The sequence below is a fragment of the Macaca fascicularis genome, chromosome 15 (genome assembly GCF_037993035.2).
Source record: "Macaca fascicularis isolate 582-1 chromosome 15, T2T-MFA8v1.1".
In the NCBI taxonomy this organism is placed as follows: Eukaryota; Metazoa; Chordata; class Mammalia; order Primates; family Cercopithecidae; genus Macaca; species Macaca fascicularis.
The window spans coordinates 63,951,571-63,969,588 of NC_088389.1; the positions used below are offsets into that span (position 1 = coordinate 63,951,571).

Consider the following 18,018-nt stretch of genomic DNA (forward strand, 5'->3'; position numbering starts at 1 on the left):
ATTGCATAGAACATATCAGTGTTTTCTCCTTTCCTTTTTTTAATTTTTAATTTTTATTTTTTTGAGACAGGGTCTCACTCTGTCACCCAGGCTGGAGTGCAAGTGGTGTGATCACAGCTCACTGAAGACTCAACCTCCCAGGCTCAAGCAGTCCTCCCACCTTGCTCTCCCAAGGAGCTGTGACCACAGGTATGCACCACAACTGGCTTTTTTTTTTTTTTTTTTTAAAGATGGGGTCTCCCTATGTTGCCCAGGCTGGTATCGAACTTCTGGGCTCAAGTGATCCTCCCTTCTCGGCATCCCAAAGTGCTGAGATTATGGGCATGAGCCACCACACCTGGCCTTCATTTCCATTATTTTCAACTTACTTTACAGAGGTATATGGAACATACAATGTATACAAACAAACTGAACAGGCAGTTATTCTTTGACTTTAGTGAGTAAAGATGGCTCAGGAAGCTTGTTAAAAATGCTAGTTCCTGGATCTCTCCCAAACTTAACTGAATCCATAATCACAAAATCTGGGAGGAGGGCCTAAGAAAATGAATTTTTAACAAATCTCCTGGGTGATTCTCATGCAGGTGGTCCTGCATAAGTGCTCCTGAATAAGACTAACCACGCTTTTAAAAACACTGCTGTAAGAAAATAAGATTGATGATTTAGTAAACTATATATATATAGTTTATATATATAGAGATATATATATATACGCAAGTGTTGTCATCTTTGAAAGTCACCCTGGGAAGCTAAATGACTCACCTTATTGAATCAGTCTTTCAATCTGATATTCTTCAAGATATTTCTGCAACTCCTTTGTTAGAATATTATCACAACTTCAGGTATATTTTAGATTATTTCTCTTCTGAAGGTTGATTTGATTTTTAAAATAGTTATGCATCATTAGAGTCTTATGCTTGTGAATATGGTAGGTGGGGAATATAATTTTCAGATATAAGATATATCTACTGAACAATTGAGATTATTTTCTTGTGCGTTTCCTGCTCTGTTACTTGGGGCAGTAAACAAGGCTAAGGCCAAATATGCTTCAAATAATAGCAGCTTGTTGGAATAGCAGCAGGTCAGAGAAGCATGCGGTGAACATGACATTGGGTTTTTATCTCTGCTCTTCTTAGCTATAGGATTTTAGGCAAGTAACTTAAGCTCCCTTAGCATCAGTTTCCATTTTTCTTGTTCTGCCTACCTCAGAGGGCTGATGTGAAGACTATATGAGATAATACAAATGAAAGCAATTTGTAAAACTGTAAAGTGATATACAAATATAGGGTGTCACTACTGGTAGTATTAAGAGTACATTGGCCGGGCGCGGTGGCTCAATTGAGCCTGTAATCCCAGCACTTTGGGAGGCCGAGGCGGGCGGATCACAAGGTCAGGAGATCGAGACCACAGTGAAACCCCGTCTCTACTAAAAATACAAAAAATTAGCCGGGCGCGGTGGCGGGCGCCTGTAGTCCCAGCTACTCAGGAGGCTGAGGCAGGAGAATGGCGGGAACCCGGGAGGCGGAGCTTGCAGTGAGCCGAGATCGCGCCACTGCACTCCAGCCTGGGCAACAGCGTGAGACTCCGTCTCAAAAAAAAAAAAAAAAAAAAAAAAAGAGTACATTGACTTTAAAGGATGTGATTCATTTGGTTGTCTAAATTCTTTTTTTTTTTTTTTTTTAATTTGAGATGGAGTCTCGCTCTGTCACCCAGGCTGGAGTGTAGTGGCACGATCTTGGCTCACTGCAACTTCCGCCTCTCGGGTTCAAGTGATTCTTCTGTCCTCAGCCTCCCAAGCAGCTAGGACTACAGGTGTGCGCAACCATGCCTGGCTAATTTTTGTATTTTTAGTAGAAACAGGGTTTCACCATATTGGCCAGGCTGGTCTTGAACTTTGGACCTTGTGATCTGCCCGCCTCAGGCTCCCAAAGTGCTGGGATTACAAGCGTGAGCCACTGCGCCTGGCCTGGTTATATAAATTCTTATTTGTTAAGGAAAAAAAGTCTTCTTAATTAATTAATTTATTTTTTGGGACAGGGTCTTGCTCTATCACCCACACTGAAGTGCACTGGCATGATCTTGGCTCACTGCAACTTCTGCTTCCAGGGCTCAGGTGATCTGCCCACCTCAGCCTCCTGAGTAGCTGGGACTACAGGTGCACACCACCACACTTGACTAATTGTTTTTTTTTTTTTTTTTTTTTTTACTTTTTGTAGAGACAGAGTTTCATTATGTTGCCCAGGCTGGTCTCGAATTCCTGGAGTCATACAATCCACCTGCTCAGCCTCCTGCTACTGGCATGAGCCACTGCACCCTGCCAAGTCTTAATTTATAATCAATTATTTCTCATTCATTGTTTCTAAAGAGGTTTGGATAAATTAATGGATGACATAGCCAGATCTGGTTACTAAAAAAAGCTAGGATAGGGGAGATATCTTCAAATTGTGAAGCAACAAGAGGATGACAACTCATCTTTTAGGAGGCCTTGTCAGAGACAGTGGGGCTGATCTGGAGGGCAGAACATCACAGAGTTTCAAGATCAGAAGTTCCCACGGCTATGCTTCCAGGGACCATTCTTTTTTCTTTTTCCTGCCACCCTCCTCAGGATAATTTTTTTTTCCTAGAGCTAGGGTCTCTCTGCCACCCAAGCTGGAGTACAGTGGCACGATCATAGCTCATTGCAACCTCAAACTCCTACCCTCAAGCCATCCTCCTGCCTTAGCCTCCCAAGTAAGTGGGATTACAGGCCTGCAGCACCATAGCTGGCTAATTTTTTTTCTTTTTTTTTCCTTTCCTTTTCTTTTCTTTCTTTCTTTTTGTGACAGAGTCTTGCTCTATCGCCAGGCTGGAGTGCAATGTCACTATCTCGGCTCACTGCAACCTCCAACTCCCTGGTTCAAGCAATTCTCCTGGCTCAGCTCCCTGAGTAGCGGGGATTACAGGCATGCGCCACCACACCCAGCTAATTTTTGCATTTTTAGTAGAGATGGGGGTTTCACCATGTTGGTCAGGATGGTCTTGATCTCCTGACCTCATGATCTGCCTGCCTCGGCCTCCCAAAGTGCTGGGATTACAGGCGTGAGTCACTGCGCCTGGCACCTGGCTAATTTTTTTATTTATTTAAAAATTTTTTTTTTGTAGAGATAGGGGTGGACAGGGGGAATCTCACTTTGTTGTCCAGGCTAGTCTCAAACTCCTGGCTTCAAGCAATCCTCCTGCCTTGGCCTTCCAAAATGCTGGGATTATAAGCATGAGCCACTGCTCTCAGCCTCAGGGATCATTCTATAGTTAGTTACCAGAAAAGTTTCTCTGAAAATGTAGAGCACCATAAAAAATTAAAAGAAATGAAAATAATCTGAAGCTCCCAGACAGCACCAAGTTTGACTCCTACTGAATGAATGAATCTTCTTTTAAACCAAGAGTTTGTTTTCTACTTGAATACCTCTGGTATTAACAGGAGCTAACACTTATCTTGACTATCCATTCCATTGCCAGACAAAGCTACCTAATAGAAAGTTCTTTCTTAGATTAGGCCATTGCAAAGCATATCAAATCACCCCTACCTCCAGCCTAGACTCCATGACATATTCTCAGTCCATGAAGCTACCTTAGGCCTCTCCTCACCTTTTACTTTTTCTTCTGACATCACGGTATGACACAATGAGAGTGAGCGGAAAAACAAGTGCACCCAGTGATCTCCCTTTTTCACTGCTTCCACCAAAGTCTTGTCATAAAATGAAAACTTAGGATCAGCCAGTTTGTTGTAGGAGAAGTCAACCTTTTCTTTCTGGAACACATAAGCCAGAACAAACTTCTCAGCAGCAGCTTGATACTTTTCAGATCAATTTGGAGGCAGTTTCTGGAATGTGATGAGAACTCCTAGGAGGATGGCAAGGAAAAGCAAGATAAATGAAGGAGATCCTGTGCTGGTTTCTAAGGCCCCTGTAGCTCTGACCTGGATCATCTATTTATTGGGCCAGAAAACATCCTTCCTACAGGAGACAAGCTGGGCACTGCTCAGCAGACCCCTCTTGGGCTCATTCACTCCAGCTATTCTGAATGGTTAATGGCTATCTTCAAACTCTGCTCTTCTAGGTCCCAAATCTATGATAATCATACCTGAGAATAATCAAAACAGAGGGAGTAATTGCTCTGTATTTGTAGGTGGTGTCTGGAAAGAGCATTGTTTCTGGTTGTCCGTTGCCTGATTTTGGGAACTGAGTATGGAGTAGAGTCCTACATACAGTGGTATCATTGTGTTACACTATTCCTCTCTGGCCCCACCAGAGTTAAAAGGAGGCTAGGGAAGAATATTGCAAGATAGAGCAAGGCCACATGACAAGGAAGCTTCAGTATGTGCTTGTTGTTCACAGACTTAATTCCTGCTTGACTTGTCAGCATACCTGATTCTTCCTGCCTCTAACCCTCATGATCACTGACTTTGCTGCTTGTGTTACTATTTCAATCCTTCCTTCAATCTTGTGCATAGTCACTAATCATTTTCCTGGCTATGACCTTGGCTCCTTTAGCCCTTGACTCTGATTCTCCATTTCAGCTAGGCAGCTTGTAGCCACCTTGGGCAAACATTTTTTTCTGGCTCAGCTTGGCCCTAAGACTTTCTTTCTCTTTTTCTTTCTTTTTTGTTGTTGTTGTTTTGTTGTTATTGTTGAAACAGAGTCTCAGTCACCCAGGCTGGAATGCAGTGGTGCAATCTTGGCTCACCACAACCTCCACTTCCTGGGTTCAAGCAATTCTCGTGCCTCAGCCTCCCAAGTAGCTGGAATTACAGGTGTGTGCTACCACGCCCAACTAATTTTTGTATTTTTAGTACAGACGGAGTTTCACCACGTTGGCCAGGCTGGTCTCAAACTCCTGGCCTCAAGTGGTCCACCCACCTCAGCCCCCGCAAAGTGCTGGGATTACAGGCATTAGTGATTGCGCCCAGCAGGCCCTAAGACTTTCTTTTCTCCACTCTGGAGTACAATGTTATGAACACATTTCTCCAGCTCATACCAGAACTCTCAAGGATCTTTCTCCAGTTCTCTGTATATGTGGCGTTACTTGGGCTGGGCCCTACTATGTCAAGTACAGACACAATTTTGTTGCTTGGTGCTATGTTGGGAAAAAGGAAGTTTGTAGTGAGGTATATTGGCTCTTTTCTATATCTTACTTAGAGGGAGTTTGTCAGAGCAGCAAGGAGGTATGCTCAGGTCCAGAACCAAGCCCTAGACTTGGCCAACAATAGAGTTATAAGCTCGGGGAAGTTCATGGTTTCAGCAATTTAAGATGGCCCATTATATAGCACATGTATCCTAAGGCTTTTCTAGAATTGAGACCTTACAGTGGCACATTCTTTGAAACTAGAGGCTAGTGAGTAAGGAGAGACAAGGATGGAAAGGAAGGCATGAGCCAGATCCTACATTACTATCTTATTACCAATAAGGTGTCATAGTGGTTTTCCACCAAAAGTGATGTGGATTCCTGTCAGAGAAAGTCCTCTGGTAGCAGCATGAAGAATATATTGGAACTAGCAAGATGAGAAGCAGGGAGACCAGTTAGGAGACCACTTAGTGATTCACAAGATAAATGATGAAGTAGTGACAATAAATATTAAATTAAGGGGATGGATTTGAAAATATAGAGAGTTAGAATTGATAGGACATGGATATAAGGAGTAAAAGAGAAGAAGAGTTAAGAATAATTTTATATTCCCTAATTGGGCCCCTGGATAGATAGTGAGACCATTCACTGAGATAGAATACCGAGCAGGAGAAGATTTTTTGACAGACTGAATTGGAGATCCTGAAGACATACAGGTAGTAATGAAGGCAGGCAGTTGTACATATAGTTTTGAAGCTCAGGAAAGAGATATGAGCTAGTTTATGATCTCCCCTTTCAGATAAGTAATGTTTGAGAATAATGAACCCGTCTGGGTTCAGAACTGAGGCACGACTGGCTGAGAGTTGCAGAACAGCATGATCTGAGAGGCAGCACTCAGGGATAACTCTGAAATTGAAAGCAAGACAACCAGTCAAACAACGCTGAAAAGCAAGTCCAAGTAGTAGACAAAAGGACGGAAACTGAGGATGATACCTGAGAGGAAGTGGATTCAGAATGGAGGGTAGAAGGTAGCAACTGAGGAAACTCTTGAACTGTTGTGGTATAGCTATAACACAGTTTTTAATAGGATGTCTTTAGCTTTGGCCATGGATGGGAGGGAGTTATTCAGGTTTCCTTGGTTACATGGATTTGGAGGTTATCAGTACATAGGTAGTAGTTAAAGCCATGTAAATATATAAGATTACATGAAGAGACTATACAGATGGAGAAGAGGTTAAATAATAGAGCCCTGAGGGAACATCAGCACCCAATGCAATGAGATGAGAAGAAGCAATCAGAAAAGAAGGAAAAACAAGAAGAAATTGTTATTCAACGCAAGTTAAGGGACAAGAGAGCGTTAAGAAAAAGGGGAGTTTAAGAGTGCTAAAATCCACAGAGAAGTTGGGTCAGGATTTAATAACAAGGTAGTCATTCATGACCTTGGCTAGGATAGTTTCAGTGAATATGATAGGACAGAGTCTGAATACATAAAGCAGGCTGAAGAATGAATGAAAGGTGAGGAATTAGAGACTCCTATAATTGCCTGTTTACTTCTGTGACTCCTCCTCTAGGATGCCAACTCCGAAGGTAGGAATCAAGTCTGTTTTGTTTTCCCTGAACGTTTTGTACTTACTCAGGGTCTGACATATGGTAGACACTCAATAAATATTTTGGACTGACCGATGGAGACAGATAATGGCTAGAGGGAAATTCAAGAACAAGGTAAGGTTATAAGTATTTTTAAAAATAGAATACAAAAAAAATATTAAAAATGTATTGTTAGTGGTTACTTCTGGTTAACAAGCTGTGGCTTTTAAAAGCCCATTTATTTCTTTTTTTTTTTTTTTTTTTTTTTTTTTGAGACGGAGTCTCACGCTGTTGCCCAGGCTGGAGTGCAGTGGCGCGATCTCGGCTCACTGCAAGCTCCGCCTCCTGGGTTCACGCCATTCTCCTGCCTCAGCCTCCTGAGTAGCTGGGACTACAGGCGCCCGCCACCGCGCCCGGCTAATTTTTTGTATTTTTAGTAGAGACGGGGTTTCACTGTGGTCTCGATCTCCTGACCTTGTGATCCGCCCGCCTCGGCCTCCCAAAGTGCTGGGATTACAGGCTTGAGCCACCGCGCCCGGCCTAGCCCATTTATTTCATTTAAAATTATTATTATTATTTTGAGACAGTCTCACTGTGTTTGAGACAGAGTCACTGGAGAGCAGTGGTACACTCTCAGCTCACTGCAGCCTCCGCCTCCCAGGTTCAGGTGATGATTGTGCCTCAGCCTCCTAAGTAGCTAGGATTACAGGCATGGCCACCATACCCAGCTAATCTTTGTATTTTTAGTAGAGAAGGGGTTTCACCATGTTGGCCAGGCTGGTCTCAAACTCCTGGCCTCAAGTGATCTGCCCACCTTGGCCTCCCAAAGTGCTGGGATTACAGGCATGAACCACCATGCCTGGCCTAATACTCTTTTTTTTAAGAACAGTTTTAGGTTTACAAAAAAACTAAGCAAAGTACAGAGAGTTCCTGCATACTCCCTCTCTCACCTCCACCCTACAGTTTTCCCTATCAACATGTTGCATTATTGTGGTACATTTGTTACAACTGATAACCAATATTGCTACATTATTATAAACTGATGGCCATAGTTTGCATCATCTTTGACTCTGTGTTGTGTTTCATGGGTTTGACAAGCACATAATGTCATGAATCCACCATGACAACATCATACAGAATAGTTTCACTGCCCCAAACATCCCCTGTGCTCCACTGCTTTATCCCTCTCCCCTCTCTCTCCAAACCCCTGGTAACCACAGATCTTTTTGTTTTTACTGCCTTTATTGTTTTCCTTTTTGCAAAATGTCATATATTTGAAATCACACAGTATGTAACCTTTTCAGATTGGCTTCTTTCACCTAACAATATGAACTTAAAGTTCCTCTGTGGTGTGTGTGTGTGTGTAGCTTGCTAGCACACTTCTTTTTATTGCTGAATAATATTCCATTGTATGGACATACTAATGTAAACAATTGAGCTGAGGCCAGGCATGGTGGCTCATGTCTGTAATCCCAGAACTTTGGGAGGCCAAGGTGGGCAGATCACTTGAGGCCAGGAGTTTGAGACCAGCCTGGCCAACATGGTGAAACCCCTTCTCTACTAAAAATACAAAGATTAGCTGGGTATGGTGGCCATGCCTGTAATCCCAGCTACTTAGAAGGCTGAGGCACAATCATCACCTGAACCTGGGAGGCGGAGGCTGCAGTGAGTTGAGATCGTGCCACTGCACTCCAGCCGGGCGATGGAGCCAGACTCTGTGAAGAAAAAAAAGAAAAGAAAAGAAAAGAAAAGAAAAAAGACAAGCTGAGGGGAAAGAATCCTATAAGGGGATATTCAGATATTAAGAAAGAGAGAATACAGGATTGACTGAGGTTCCTGAAGAAGTAGGAAGGGATGGAATCTAGAATATATAGATTAGTACTGAAGGAAAAAGTTATACCTTTTTTGAGACTGAAGGAAAGGAGGTAAAGGTGGGTTAAAATATATGTACAGAGGAGGATATTTAGCTGATAGTTTGGATTTTTCTCAGTAAAATAGAAGGGAATATCATTTGCTACATACTGGGGAGCGAGGGGAGCGTGGTAGAAGGCCTGAGAATGGTGATTGTTTAGAAAAGCTGATACGGAGAATAAAATATGAAGCCAATTACAAAATGGTGAAAATTTGCCAAGTAGCACTGGGACAGAGGACAGTGGAGTCTCTGAATTTGTAATGGTTTTATGATCTCCAAAATAGTGCTCAACACTCTCAGATTAGAAACAGAGCAGGGTCGATGGCTTGGTTAATTCAAGGTTGAGATTTGTTTAGTGATCAAAGAGAAGAAAAGGAGAACTAGTAAGGTACTGAGGATGCTTATGATCTCAGGGTACAGATAGGCAAGCTAGGAAAGGAAGTAAAGTTGTAAGGAATTGCTAGACTGGAGAAAAAGGAAAGCCAAGGGTTTATAAATCTGCATGAGATAAAAAGCAGGAATACTTAAAAAAAATCTCGAGTACTGAGCCATGTACTGATAATATGGAGGAATAAGGTTTGTGATCTAAGATTGTGAAAAGAAAGTTTATAATTCCACAGTAGTACAACTCTGGACAATGACATGGTAATATGGAAATGGGTGATACAGAGAGATCATCTGAAGGATTCTTTCAGATACCTGAAACAGTCCACAGTGATAGGTCGTCCAATAAAGATGACAATACCCCCAAAACACTAGCAGTGATTGGGACGGGAGGGAGAAGTTTCAGAGCCCTCAGTGAATGGGGTGTAGAAGCCAGAAGTTTCCTAGATAGCAACAACAAGAAGAGTTAAAGATGATTATAGCCAGAGGCATAAGCATCACAGGAAGAAAGACCGTGTAGGAGAGAAAACCTAATGGTTAAACATGGCACAGGATAATGAGGGCAACACCTTTGGGCTTATCGTATCCAGAGTTTATGGTATGCAGAGTATGAGAGAGATGGAAGAAAAAGAAATGTTCTCAGGGAAAATCATGTTTCAATTAATGAAGGGATTGAGGCTACAGGTAAGTTTGTTTATAAGAGAACAAAGAGTCCAGTGATTTAGTGAAAAATGTGTTATGGTCAATCAGTCGTGGACAGAAGAGGGAGAGGAAAGAAACTCCAGGAGGGATTTACTCCCTAGAAGCTATAACTTTGCCTATATTGCCAAGGTCATTAGCCGAACCCTGGAAGATGATTTAAGGCAAATCATTGAATTTCCTTCCCCTTCCCAATCTCTTTGGATGGATAGGGGTAAGAACTAGAGTCAGATGTTTGGTATATAAGTCAAGTGGCCAAGAGTTTGGAATTGGGTCTAGCAAGACAGGGATAAGGTGAGAAATACCCTGAAGGCAACAGAGGAACCCCTATGAAGGGATACTTAAAAACAAACCCATAAACAAAAGCTGGGTCCAATACTAGAGAAAACAGTAAAAATTAACCAGCTAGAGATAAGAAAAATTAATAGGAAGACATTTTTATAATTTTATAAAGACTGTTGAATATGTCACAAATCCTTAAGTTATAAAGGAAAATGACTGATAGATTTGATTACATGACTTAAAAACTTCTACACAAAATATTATTTAACAAATTAAAAACCAAAAGACAAAATGGGAAAAATAACTGTAACATATGCACCAGACAAAGGAAGAGCTGGTATTTTTACTGTATAAAGAGCATTTTCAAATAAGAAAAAAAGGCCGAAGAATATGAATAGACAGTTCACAAAGTAAGTGTAAATGGGCAATAAAGAGATGATAAGGGGAAGAAAAATAAGCACATAAAAATGATTCAATCTAATTAGTAATCAAAAAAGGTAAATTAAATAATTAGATACTATTTTTCATCAATTAAATTTCAACAGATTAAAAATTGTTAATACCAGTTCTGACAAGCATATGGGGGGAAAGAAATTGTCATATATTTTTGGTGGGATTATAAAGTTATGCAAATCTACCTGGAGGGCAATATGGCACTCTCTAATGTATTAAAACATGGCTACATTTTGACCAACAAATTTTACTTCTAGGACTTTATTCTAAAGAAATAATTATCAGAAAAGTAGACAAAATGTATGTGCCATAATGATTACCAAAATGTCATTTGTAATCACAAAAGAAAATGGAATAAAAATAAGAAATTAAATAAATTAAGGTACACTGATAGAATTGAATAGTAGACACCCATTCAAAATGATGATGTAAACCTAGACCTACTGACATGGAAAGATGATGACAATAATAGTGTCAAGTGAACAAAAGGAAACTGGAAATAATATGCATACTATGATTTTGTCTCCTCCATCTTCTAGATCTAGAGGTACATATGTGTCTGTGTATATACATATGAAAAGCATAAGATATACTCCCTAACTTTACATTGGCTATCTAAATGGGATGGAATACTTTTAACTTTCTTCACACATTTCTGTATTGCTTAAATTTTTTTTACAATGAGCATGGATTATTTTTTAAAGAGAAAAAGCCAATAAAGCTATTTTTGTTTAAAAAGAACAAACGAAGATCTTCAGAATTAAACATAGGTCATTTACATAATGCTTTCTGATATTTCTGATATTACAGGGCCAATAAAAGCTTTAATATTTCAGTGGCTAAGGGAGTCTCAATTTGTGCTTCTCTGAAGCACAGCCTCACTTAGCTCCCACATGCATTTCCCATGGAGCTGTAATCACTCACCTCAGAGACTGTCACCCTCTGTCCATCCTTGTCATAAGTATCACCTGTTGGTAAGTGAACACAGCAGAGACTTGGTAAGGGTTTTAAAGGAGGGTTTGAATTTCTTTAAATTATGGTTAAAAATATATATATATATATCACATAAAACTTGCCATTTTAACTATTTTATTTTTATTTATTTATTTATTTTTTTGAGACGGAGTCTCGCTGTGTCTCCCAGGCTGGAGTGCAGTGGCGTGATCTCGGCTCACTGCAAGCTCCGCCTCCCGGGTTCACGCCATTCTCCCGCCTCAGCCTCCCAAGTAGCTGAGACTACAGGCGCCCGCCACCACGCCCGGCTAGTTTTTTGTATTTTTAGTAGAGACGGGGTTTCACCGTGTTAGCCAGGATAGTCTCGATCTCCTGACCTCGTGATCCACCCGCCTCGGCCTCCCAAAGTGCTGGGATTACAGGCTTGAGCCACCGCGCCCGGCCCATTTTAACTATTTTAAATGTAAAATGCAATGACATTAATTATATTCACAATGTTGTGCAACAATCATCACTATATGTTTTCAACATTTTTTCAGCACCCCAAACAGAAACTTCCCATTTCTTCCCACCACCAGCCCCTAGTAACCTCTAATCTATTTTCTGTCTCTATGAATTTGCCTATTCTAGATAGTTCACATAAGTAGAATCATAAAATTTTTGTCTTTTTGTGTTTAGCTTACATCATTTAGCATAATGCTTTCAAGGTTCATCCATGTTGTAGCATGTATCAAATTTCATTACTTTTTAATGGATGATTAACATTCCATTGTATGTATATGCTGTACCACATTTTCTTTATCCATTCATATGTGGATGGACATGTGGGTTATTTCTACCTCTGGACTTACGTGAATAATGTCACAATGAACGTTGGTATACATGTATCCGAGTTCTTGTTTTCAAGTTTTGGGGGTATATACCTAGGAATCAAATTGCTGGGTCATATGGTGATTTAAAGGAGGGGCCTTAAAAGCTTATTTATTCTGATCCCTTCATCCTAGACTTGCAGTCAAGCTGCCCCCAGTCTCCTCAGGCCACCTAGCTCCCAGTGCCCAGTAAGCTCCTTTCCCTAACCCAATGGTAAGAAGAGTTTTGCTTGGGCCTCAACTCTTCCCTCCTAAGTGAGAATAAGATGAAGCTAGAAGTGAAACGCTTCACACCTCAGAAAGCTCTCCAATCATAAGAGTTACCCAGAAGAGATGTGGACTTAGTTTTAGAGTGTTTGGGATTCTTGACCAGTGGATGACAGACAGAATCGGGGTAGAAGACATGTCTGATGCCAAGCATGGAAACACTCATGGTCCTTTTCAACTTTACCCAGTATATGGTCAGGTCTTAAAATGAGCCAGAGAATTAAAAGGCTCACCCAAATCAACTCATCCAAAAATAAGCCTTCAGAGTTTATATAAATGAAAGTTTGTTTGACATGGTTACCAAACAAATAATAAGAAATATAGGAAATAATAGGAAATATTAGAGTGCTCTAGTTTTTTTTTTTTTTTTTAGACAGGAGTTTCATTCTTGTCATCCAGGCTGGAATGTAGTGGCGTGATCTTGGCTCACTGCAAACTTCACCTCCCGGGTTCAAGTAATTCTCCCACCTCAGCCTCCCAAATGGCTGGGATTACAGGTGTGTGCCATCATGCCTGCTAATATTTTTGTATTTTTAGTTGAGATGGGGTTTCACCATGTTGGCCAGGCTCGTCTCGAACTCCTGACCTCAGGTGATCCGCCTGCCTCAGCCTCCCAAAGTATTGAAATTACAGGCATGAGCTAACGCTCCCGGCCTAGCTTTTTTTAAATTCAAAAATTTCAATTATTTATTGATATGAAATTTACTTAACATATAATTATCCATTTTAATGTGTACAATTTAGAGGCATTTAGTGCATTTATAATGTGCAACTACCACCTCTCTCTAGTTTAAAAACTTTTTTATCACCCCAGAAAGATTATCCCATGTGTTCTAGTTTTTTAGATGTGATTACCTTCTTCTGTTAGCTAGGACACTGGGTATGAGTGTTCACACACATGAAGACTTTATCACAAAAACAAGCTTATGCTTAAGGCATAAGATAAATAAGGGACTGGGCCTGGGAGACACTGATCAAACTCTGACTACCCTTTGATGGTTTCTCTTAATAATATTTATTGTTCTAAAGGGGAATCAGGAAATTAGCAGCTTCAGTAATACATTGACTGCTCCATTTATTTATTTTTAATTTTATTATTAATTGACAAATAATTGTATATATTTATGGATACAATGTGATGTTTTCATATATGTATACACCATGGAATGATTATATCAAGCTAACTAACATATTCATCATCTTGCAAACTTATTTTTTTATAGTGAGAACACTTAAAACTCTTAGCAATTCTGAAATATGCAATGCATTATTACTAACTAGGATCAACATGCTGTGCAATGGATCTTGAAGACTCACTCCTCCCGCCTAACTGAAACTTTGTACCCTTTGACCAACATCCATCTGATTTAAAATGGGAGTGAAACTGAGTATATAGACATTAGGAACTCCTTGAGGACAGAGACTAAGTCTTGTACATCTTGGTATTCTCCATGCCCAACACAATAGATTGTACCTATAAGATGCTAAATAAATGCTTTTTGGTTAGAACTGTTTGGGCTGGGTGGTCTTTGCTTAGAGAATAGAGACAGTTGTGAGAATAAGAGGTAAATGTGAATTCCAGAGGCTTATAGATTTAGAGCTAGATTCGTCTTGAAAACAATTTGCAAAGTAAAAATTCCCCAGGACTTGGGGAAAGCAGGAAGACATGCATACCATAGAGCTTCCCATTAATAGAACATTTGTTGAAAATCATAATGTTCTGAGTCAGAGTCCCTGTTTTGTCAGAGAACACGTATTTGACTTGGCCGAGCTCCTCATTAAGGGTGGTAGTACGAGCCTGTGCTGGTGTGTTCCTTGGTGCATAAAACATCTTCCGATCCCAGTTGATATATAAACTGTTGCCCAATCTTATTATTTCAACACTAAGGAGAAAGAAAAAGAATGGTTCTGCCTCAGAACAGGACAAGCAAATATAACATCCCGGTTTCTTTCTTAGCAGTCCTGTGGTAGATCAGGGCTAGCATCTGAAAATCAGGGTGTCTTCTTGGGATTCTACCCTTCTGAAGTAACCTTCCCACCAGCCAACCCATGGTAATGCTGACTTTGGCCATTATCACTCAAGGCTTTACCACCTGTACCCAGATACATTTGATTAACTTTTTTGAGTCATACCTGTCTTTTATTCTTTTTTTTTTTTTTTTCCTAAAATGTATCCAGGAAAAGTTACAGTTTTGGAATGTCTGCAGTAATGCAAGGTGTGATAGAGTAACAGTTAACTTATAAAAGGCTGTGTTGGCCCAACTGGAGGATTATTGCTCCTGTCACATGGGGAAGACAGAGGAACTCAACACACTCGAGTTTATTTCAGAAGAAGGAAAGAAGTTATGGAAATTAGGAATAGTTTATGGACTGAACCTCTGATAAATTTCCAGGCAGAGCCAGCCTGCCTGTGGTGTGCTTCCTTCCACAACAACCTCTTCTCATTTTATATGAGTTTTCCCTATTGCCTTTGTCATACTCCTCTTCTGCTCCAAATAGCATCCATTATAGATTCTTTATGGCTAATAAGCATGTTCATTTTAAAAGAGTGAAGACTTTTAAGGGGTCTCCTTCTTATCATCATTCATACTTAATGTGTTTTAATCTGCTTTATTATAAGGGTGATTATTAGTAATCCCTGTCTGAGACAGCTGCACTGAGAGATGGGGATTTTTTCCTTTGAGGTAAAGAAGGAAGTGCTCAGGTCCTCATCATCGACTGATTACTGATAATCTCTATGCCTGGAGTTGGGACTCCTCCCATCCTTTACCATATCCAGCAACCACAGCAATCTCTCTCAACCTTAGCACATAGTAGATACTCAATAAATATTACTAAATAAGGTAATCTAGTTACGTAGGGTACTTTTTTTTAATTGCCAAAAAGCCCCGGTACAGGGTTTAGAAGCCTGGAAAGGAGGAAACTAAAATGTATTTGGGTGTATGTATGTGTAAGGAAATGCAGAACCTAGAAAAGGATGATCAGAGTAAGGTAAATACTTTTCTCCACTATTTCAAATTTTCATTCAAGGTGCTTATGAAAAAGAGTAAGAAAAACCCTTCTTCTTCTCTTCTACAACTTTTAGGAATTGAACTTAGGTCAAAATTACACCTATCTACCATCTGTCACACTGTTTCTGTGGGAAAATGCATTCTGAATTCTGATTAATTGACTTACAAGTGAATGTTTGGACCTATCTCATTGGTAAACTATGGGCTGCCTGGCCTATCTTCCTGGGGAACCTACCCATGTGTTAGCATCACCAAATTTGTCTGTATGTTTTCTAGTTATTTCATGTGTTTGTATGTCTTATTTAGTCACTTACTTTTTAAGTTATTTGAGGGCAGGGATAATTTTCTTTTTGTATAAACCACACAGTGTCTTCCTAGCACAGTATTCTGGACATGGAAGGCATTTATGCAATCTCTAGATATATCTCAGAGCATTTTGTACACCAGGTACTGTGGAGAGTAAGGGGTTAAAGAGCACAAGTGTATGCTTTTTAAAAGTTCACACTCTGGTTGGGGAATTAAGTAGACAGTATGAAGTCAGCTCCTTCCCCACACCCCAAAGTGATCAAAGAAGCCTACCTGACATAGAGGGAAATGGGCACCATGGTGTTGAGAATAATGAAGTAGGACCAGAATATGAGGATGGCAGAGACAGCTGATGAAGAGACATATTTTTCCCATGGCAGAAAAATCTGGAAGTGGTAGCCTTTCTTGTTCTGCCAAATGCCATGCCCAACTGCTAGGACAAAACATATGATGCCTAAACCCAGGAAAATCTATAAATGAAAAAAAAAGAATTAAATGAACATTTCATCCAAGATATGTACTGCTTCAGTTCTACAGTCTAGAGCCTTCTCTCTCAACAAAGCGACCCTCTCCTAGGAGGGCGGGAGGCCCTATAGTTCACAGGCTCTAGGCAGCAGTACACAGGACAGAAAAGAAACTCCAGTAGAAGCTCTCCTTGGACATATTATTTAATATTTACAATAATCCTCTTTTAATAATAGATGAGGAACTTAAGAGTGAGAAAGAATTTTGTCTAAAGTCACTCAGCTACTGAGTAGAAGAAACAGGTTTTGAACCAGTTCCAGAACCCAAGCACTTAATCATTCCATTATTGAAGCTGCTTTAATAGAAGTCTAAAATGTGTGGGGCTTAGCAGTTAGGGGGTGGGCGATAAGGAAACTGATATAAAAGGCTGAAAATATGGTAGTCATGTTAACATTAAAGAATTTGGTAAAACTGAAAGGTAGACCATATGCCTACTGAACCTGCAGCTCTAAGAGAAATGGTTAGAAAGAATCAAAATATTGTGTACTGGCTGCCTTTGAAAGGTATTGAAAGAAAGAGTTGGCTGTGTGCAGTGACTCATGCATGCCATCCTAGGATTTTGGAAAGACCAGACAGGAGGATTGCTTGGGGCCAGGAATTTGTGACCAGCCTGGGCAATATACTGAGACCCCATCTTTACTAAAAAAATTTTTTTTAAAGTTAAACGAGGGAAAGAATTAGCCAATTTGTAGGCAGAAATGAGAAGATACAGAAACACGGGGCATCAAAGAACTATGACTTCTAGACATTAAACAGGAAGAGATAAGATTGAAACCTTAAGCAAAAAAGGCCCAATAATAATTTTCAACTGAATAAAGTGACTCAGCCTTTAGGCAAAGTTCAGGTTAAAGGTGATACCTTCTTACCCATGACTATTATTCCACATAGCCTCAACTTTCTTGCCATTAAGTTGAAAGAGAAGGGCATGGAGGGGCAAGGAAGCGAAGAAATAGGACAAACTCAAAAACTATGTCTAGGAAAGAATTTTCGGGGGCGGGGGGTTACTGACACATGAAACTAATTGGAAGCAAACAGATGAGAAGTCTTATGGGTTTTGGAGGAATGGTATTACTAGGTAACTATAAGCCTGGTCTAAAAAAGCCTGTGACTGTTTGGAAATCCTTAAAACCACACTGGGCAGGAAGCAGGTTATAAAAACTGCAGTCCCTAAGAAGAGTATACTCCCAAACATCCACTTCAGGGTTGGTCAGCAAGGATAAAGAATGAGGGAAAACTTCTCAGAAGTGGAGCCAGAAATCACTGAGAGCAATGAATAAAGGAGATCCTCTCACATCTCCAGACCAAGAGGAACCTCATTTAGATCTGATGGAGAGAACTGTGCATCAGTGAGAGATCTTGGACTCTGAGTTGGATGCAGTGACTGGGTAGGATTTGGGGGAGATGATGAGGGTGTTCCATATGTGGGAGGAAAAATGAAATGGATATGATGATCAGAAGGGTAGATTGTGGCAGTGATAATCATATGTATTCATTAAATTCTATTTTTTTTCCTTCTGAGCACATATCTAGAGCACATTTCCCAAGCTCTCTTGCAGTTATATGTAACTCTGTTCTAGCCAGCGCAATGTTGATGGAAGTGATTATGCTACTTACACGCTTGGCCCTAAAATGCTATCACGTGTGGCCAGGTGCAGTGGCTCACGCCTGTAAT

General features: G+C 40.3%; 1 protein-coding gene and 1 non-coding gene across 6 annotated transcripts in view; one reads left to right on the top strand and one right to left on the bottom strand.

Annotated features, from left to right (window-relative positions):
• The window catches only part of LOC102120280 (ciliary microtubule inner protein 2B), a 188,949-nt gene that overhangs the window by 154,230 nt on the left and 16,701 nt on the right, over nt 1-18,018 (top strand). For 4 of the 5 annotated variants that reach the window (XR_010581522.1, XR_010581521.1, XR_010581520.1 and 1 more), the window contains one exon: nt 71-189. This is a non-coding gene — a transcript (ciliary microtubule inner protein 2B). Of the gene's footprint in view, nt 1-66; nt 190-18,018 lie in introns of all 5 variants that reach the window. The other variant, XR_010581524.1, reaches the window with a different exon arrangement.
• LOC101866259 (phospholipid-transporting ATPase FetA) overlaps nt 3,623-18,018 on the bottom strand; it is a 40,447-nt gene continuing 26,051 nt past the window's right edge. Inside the window, exons 7-10 of the mRNA XM_065530386.2 lie at nt 16,095-16,291; nt 14,179-14,387; nt 11,339-11,382; nt 3,623-3,876 (exon numbers count right to left, since the gene is read on the bottom strand). Coding sequence (XP_065386458.1) covers nt 3,703-3,876; nt 11,339-11,382; nt 14,179-14,387; nt 16,095-16,291 — 624 coding nt within the window. The 3' untranslated portion in view covers nt 3,623-3,702. The remainder of the gene's footprint in view (nt 3,877-11,338; nt 11,383-14,178; nt 14,388-16,094; nt 16,292-18,018) is intronic.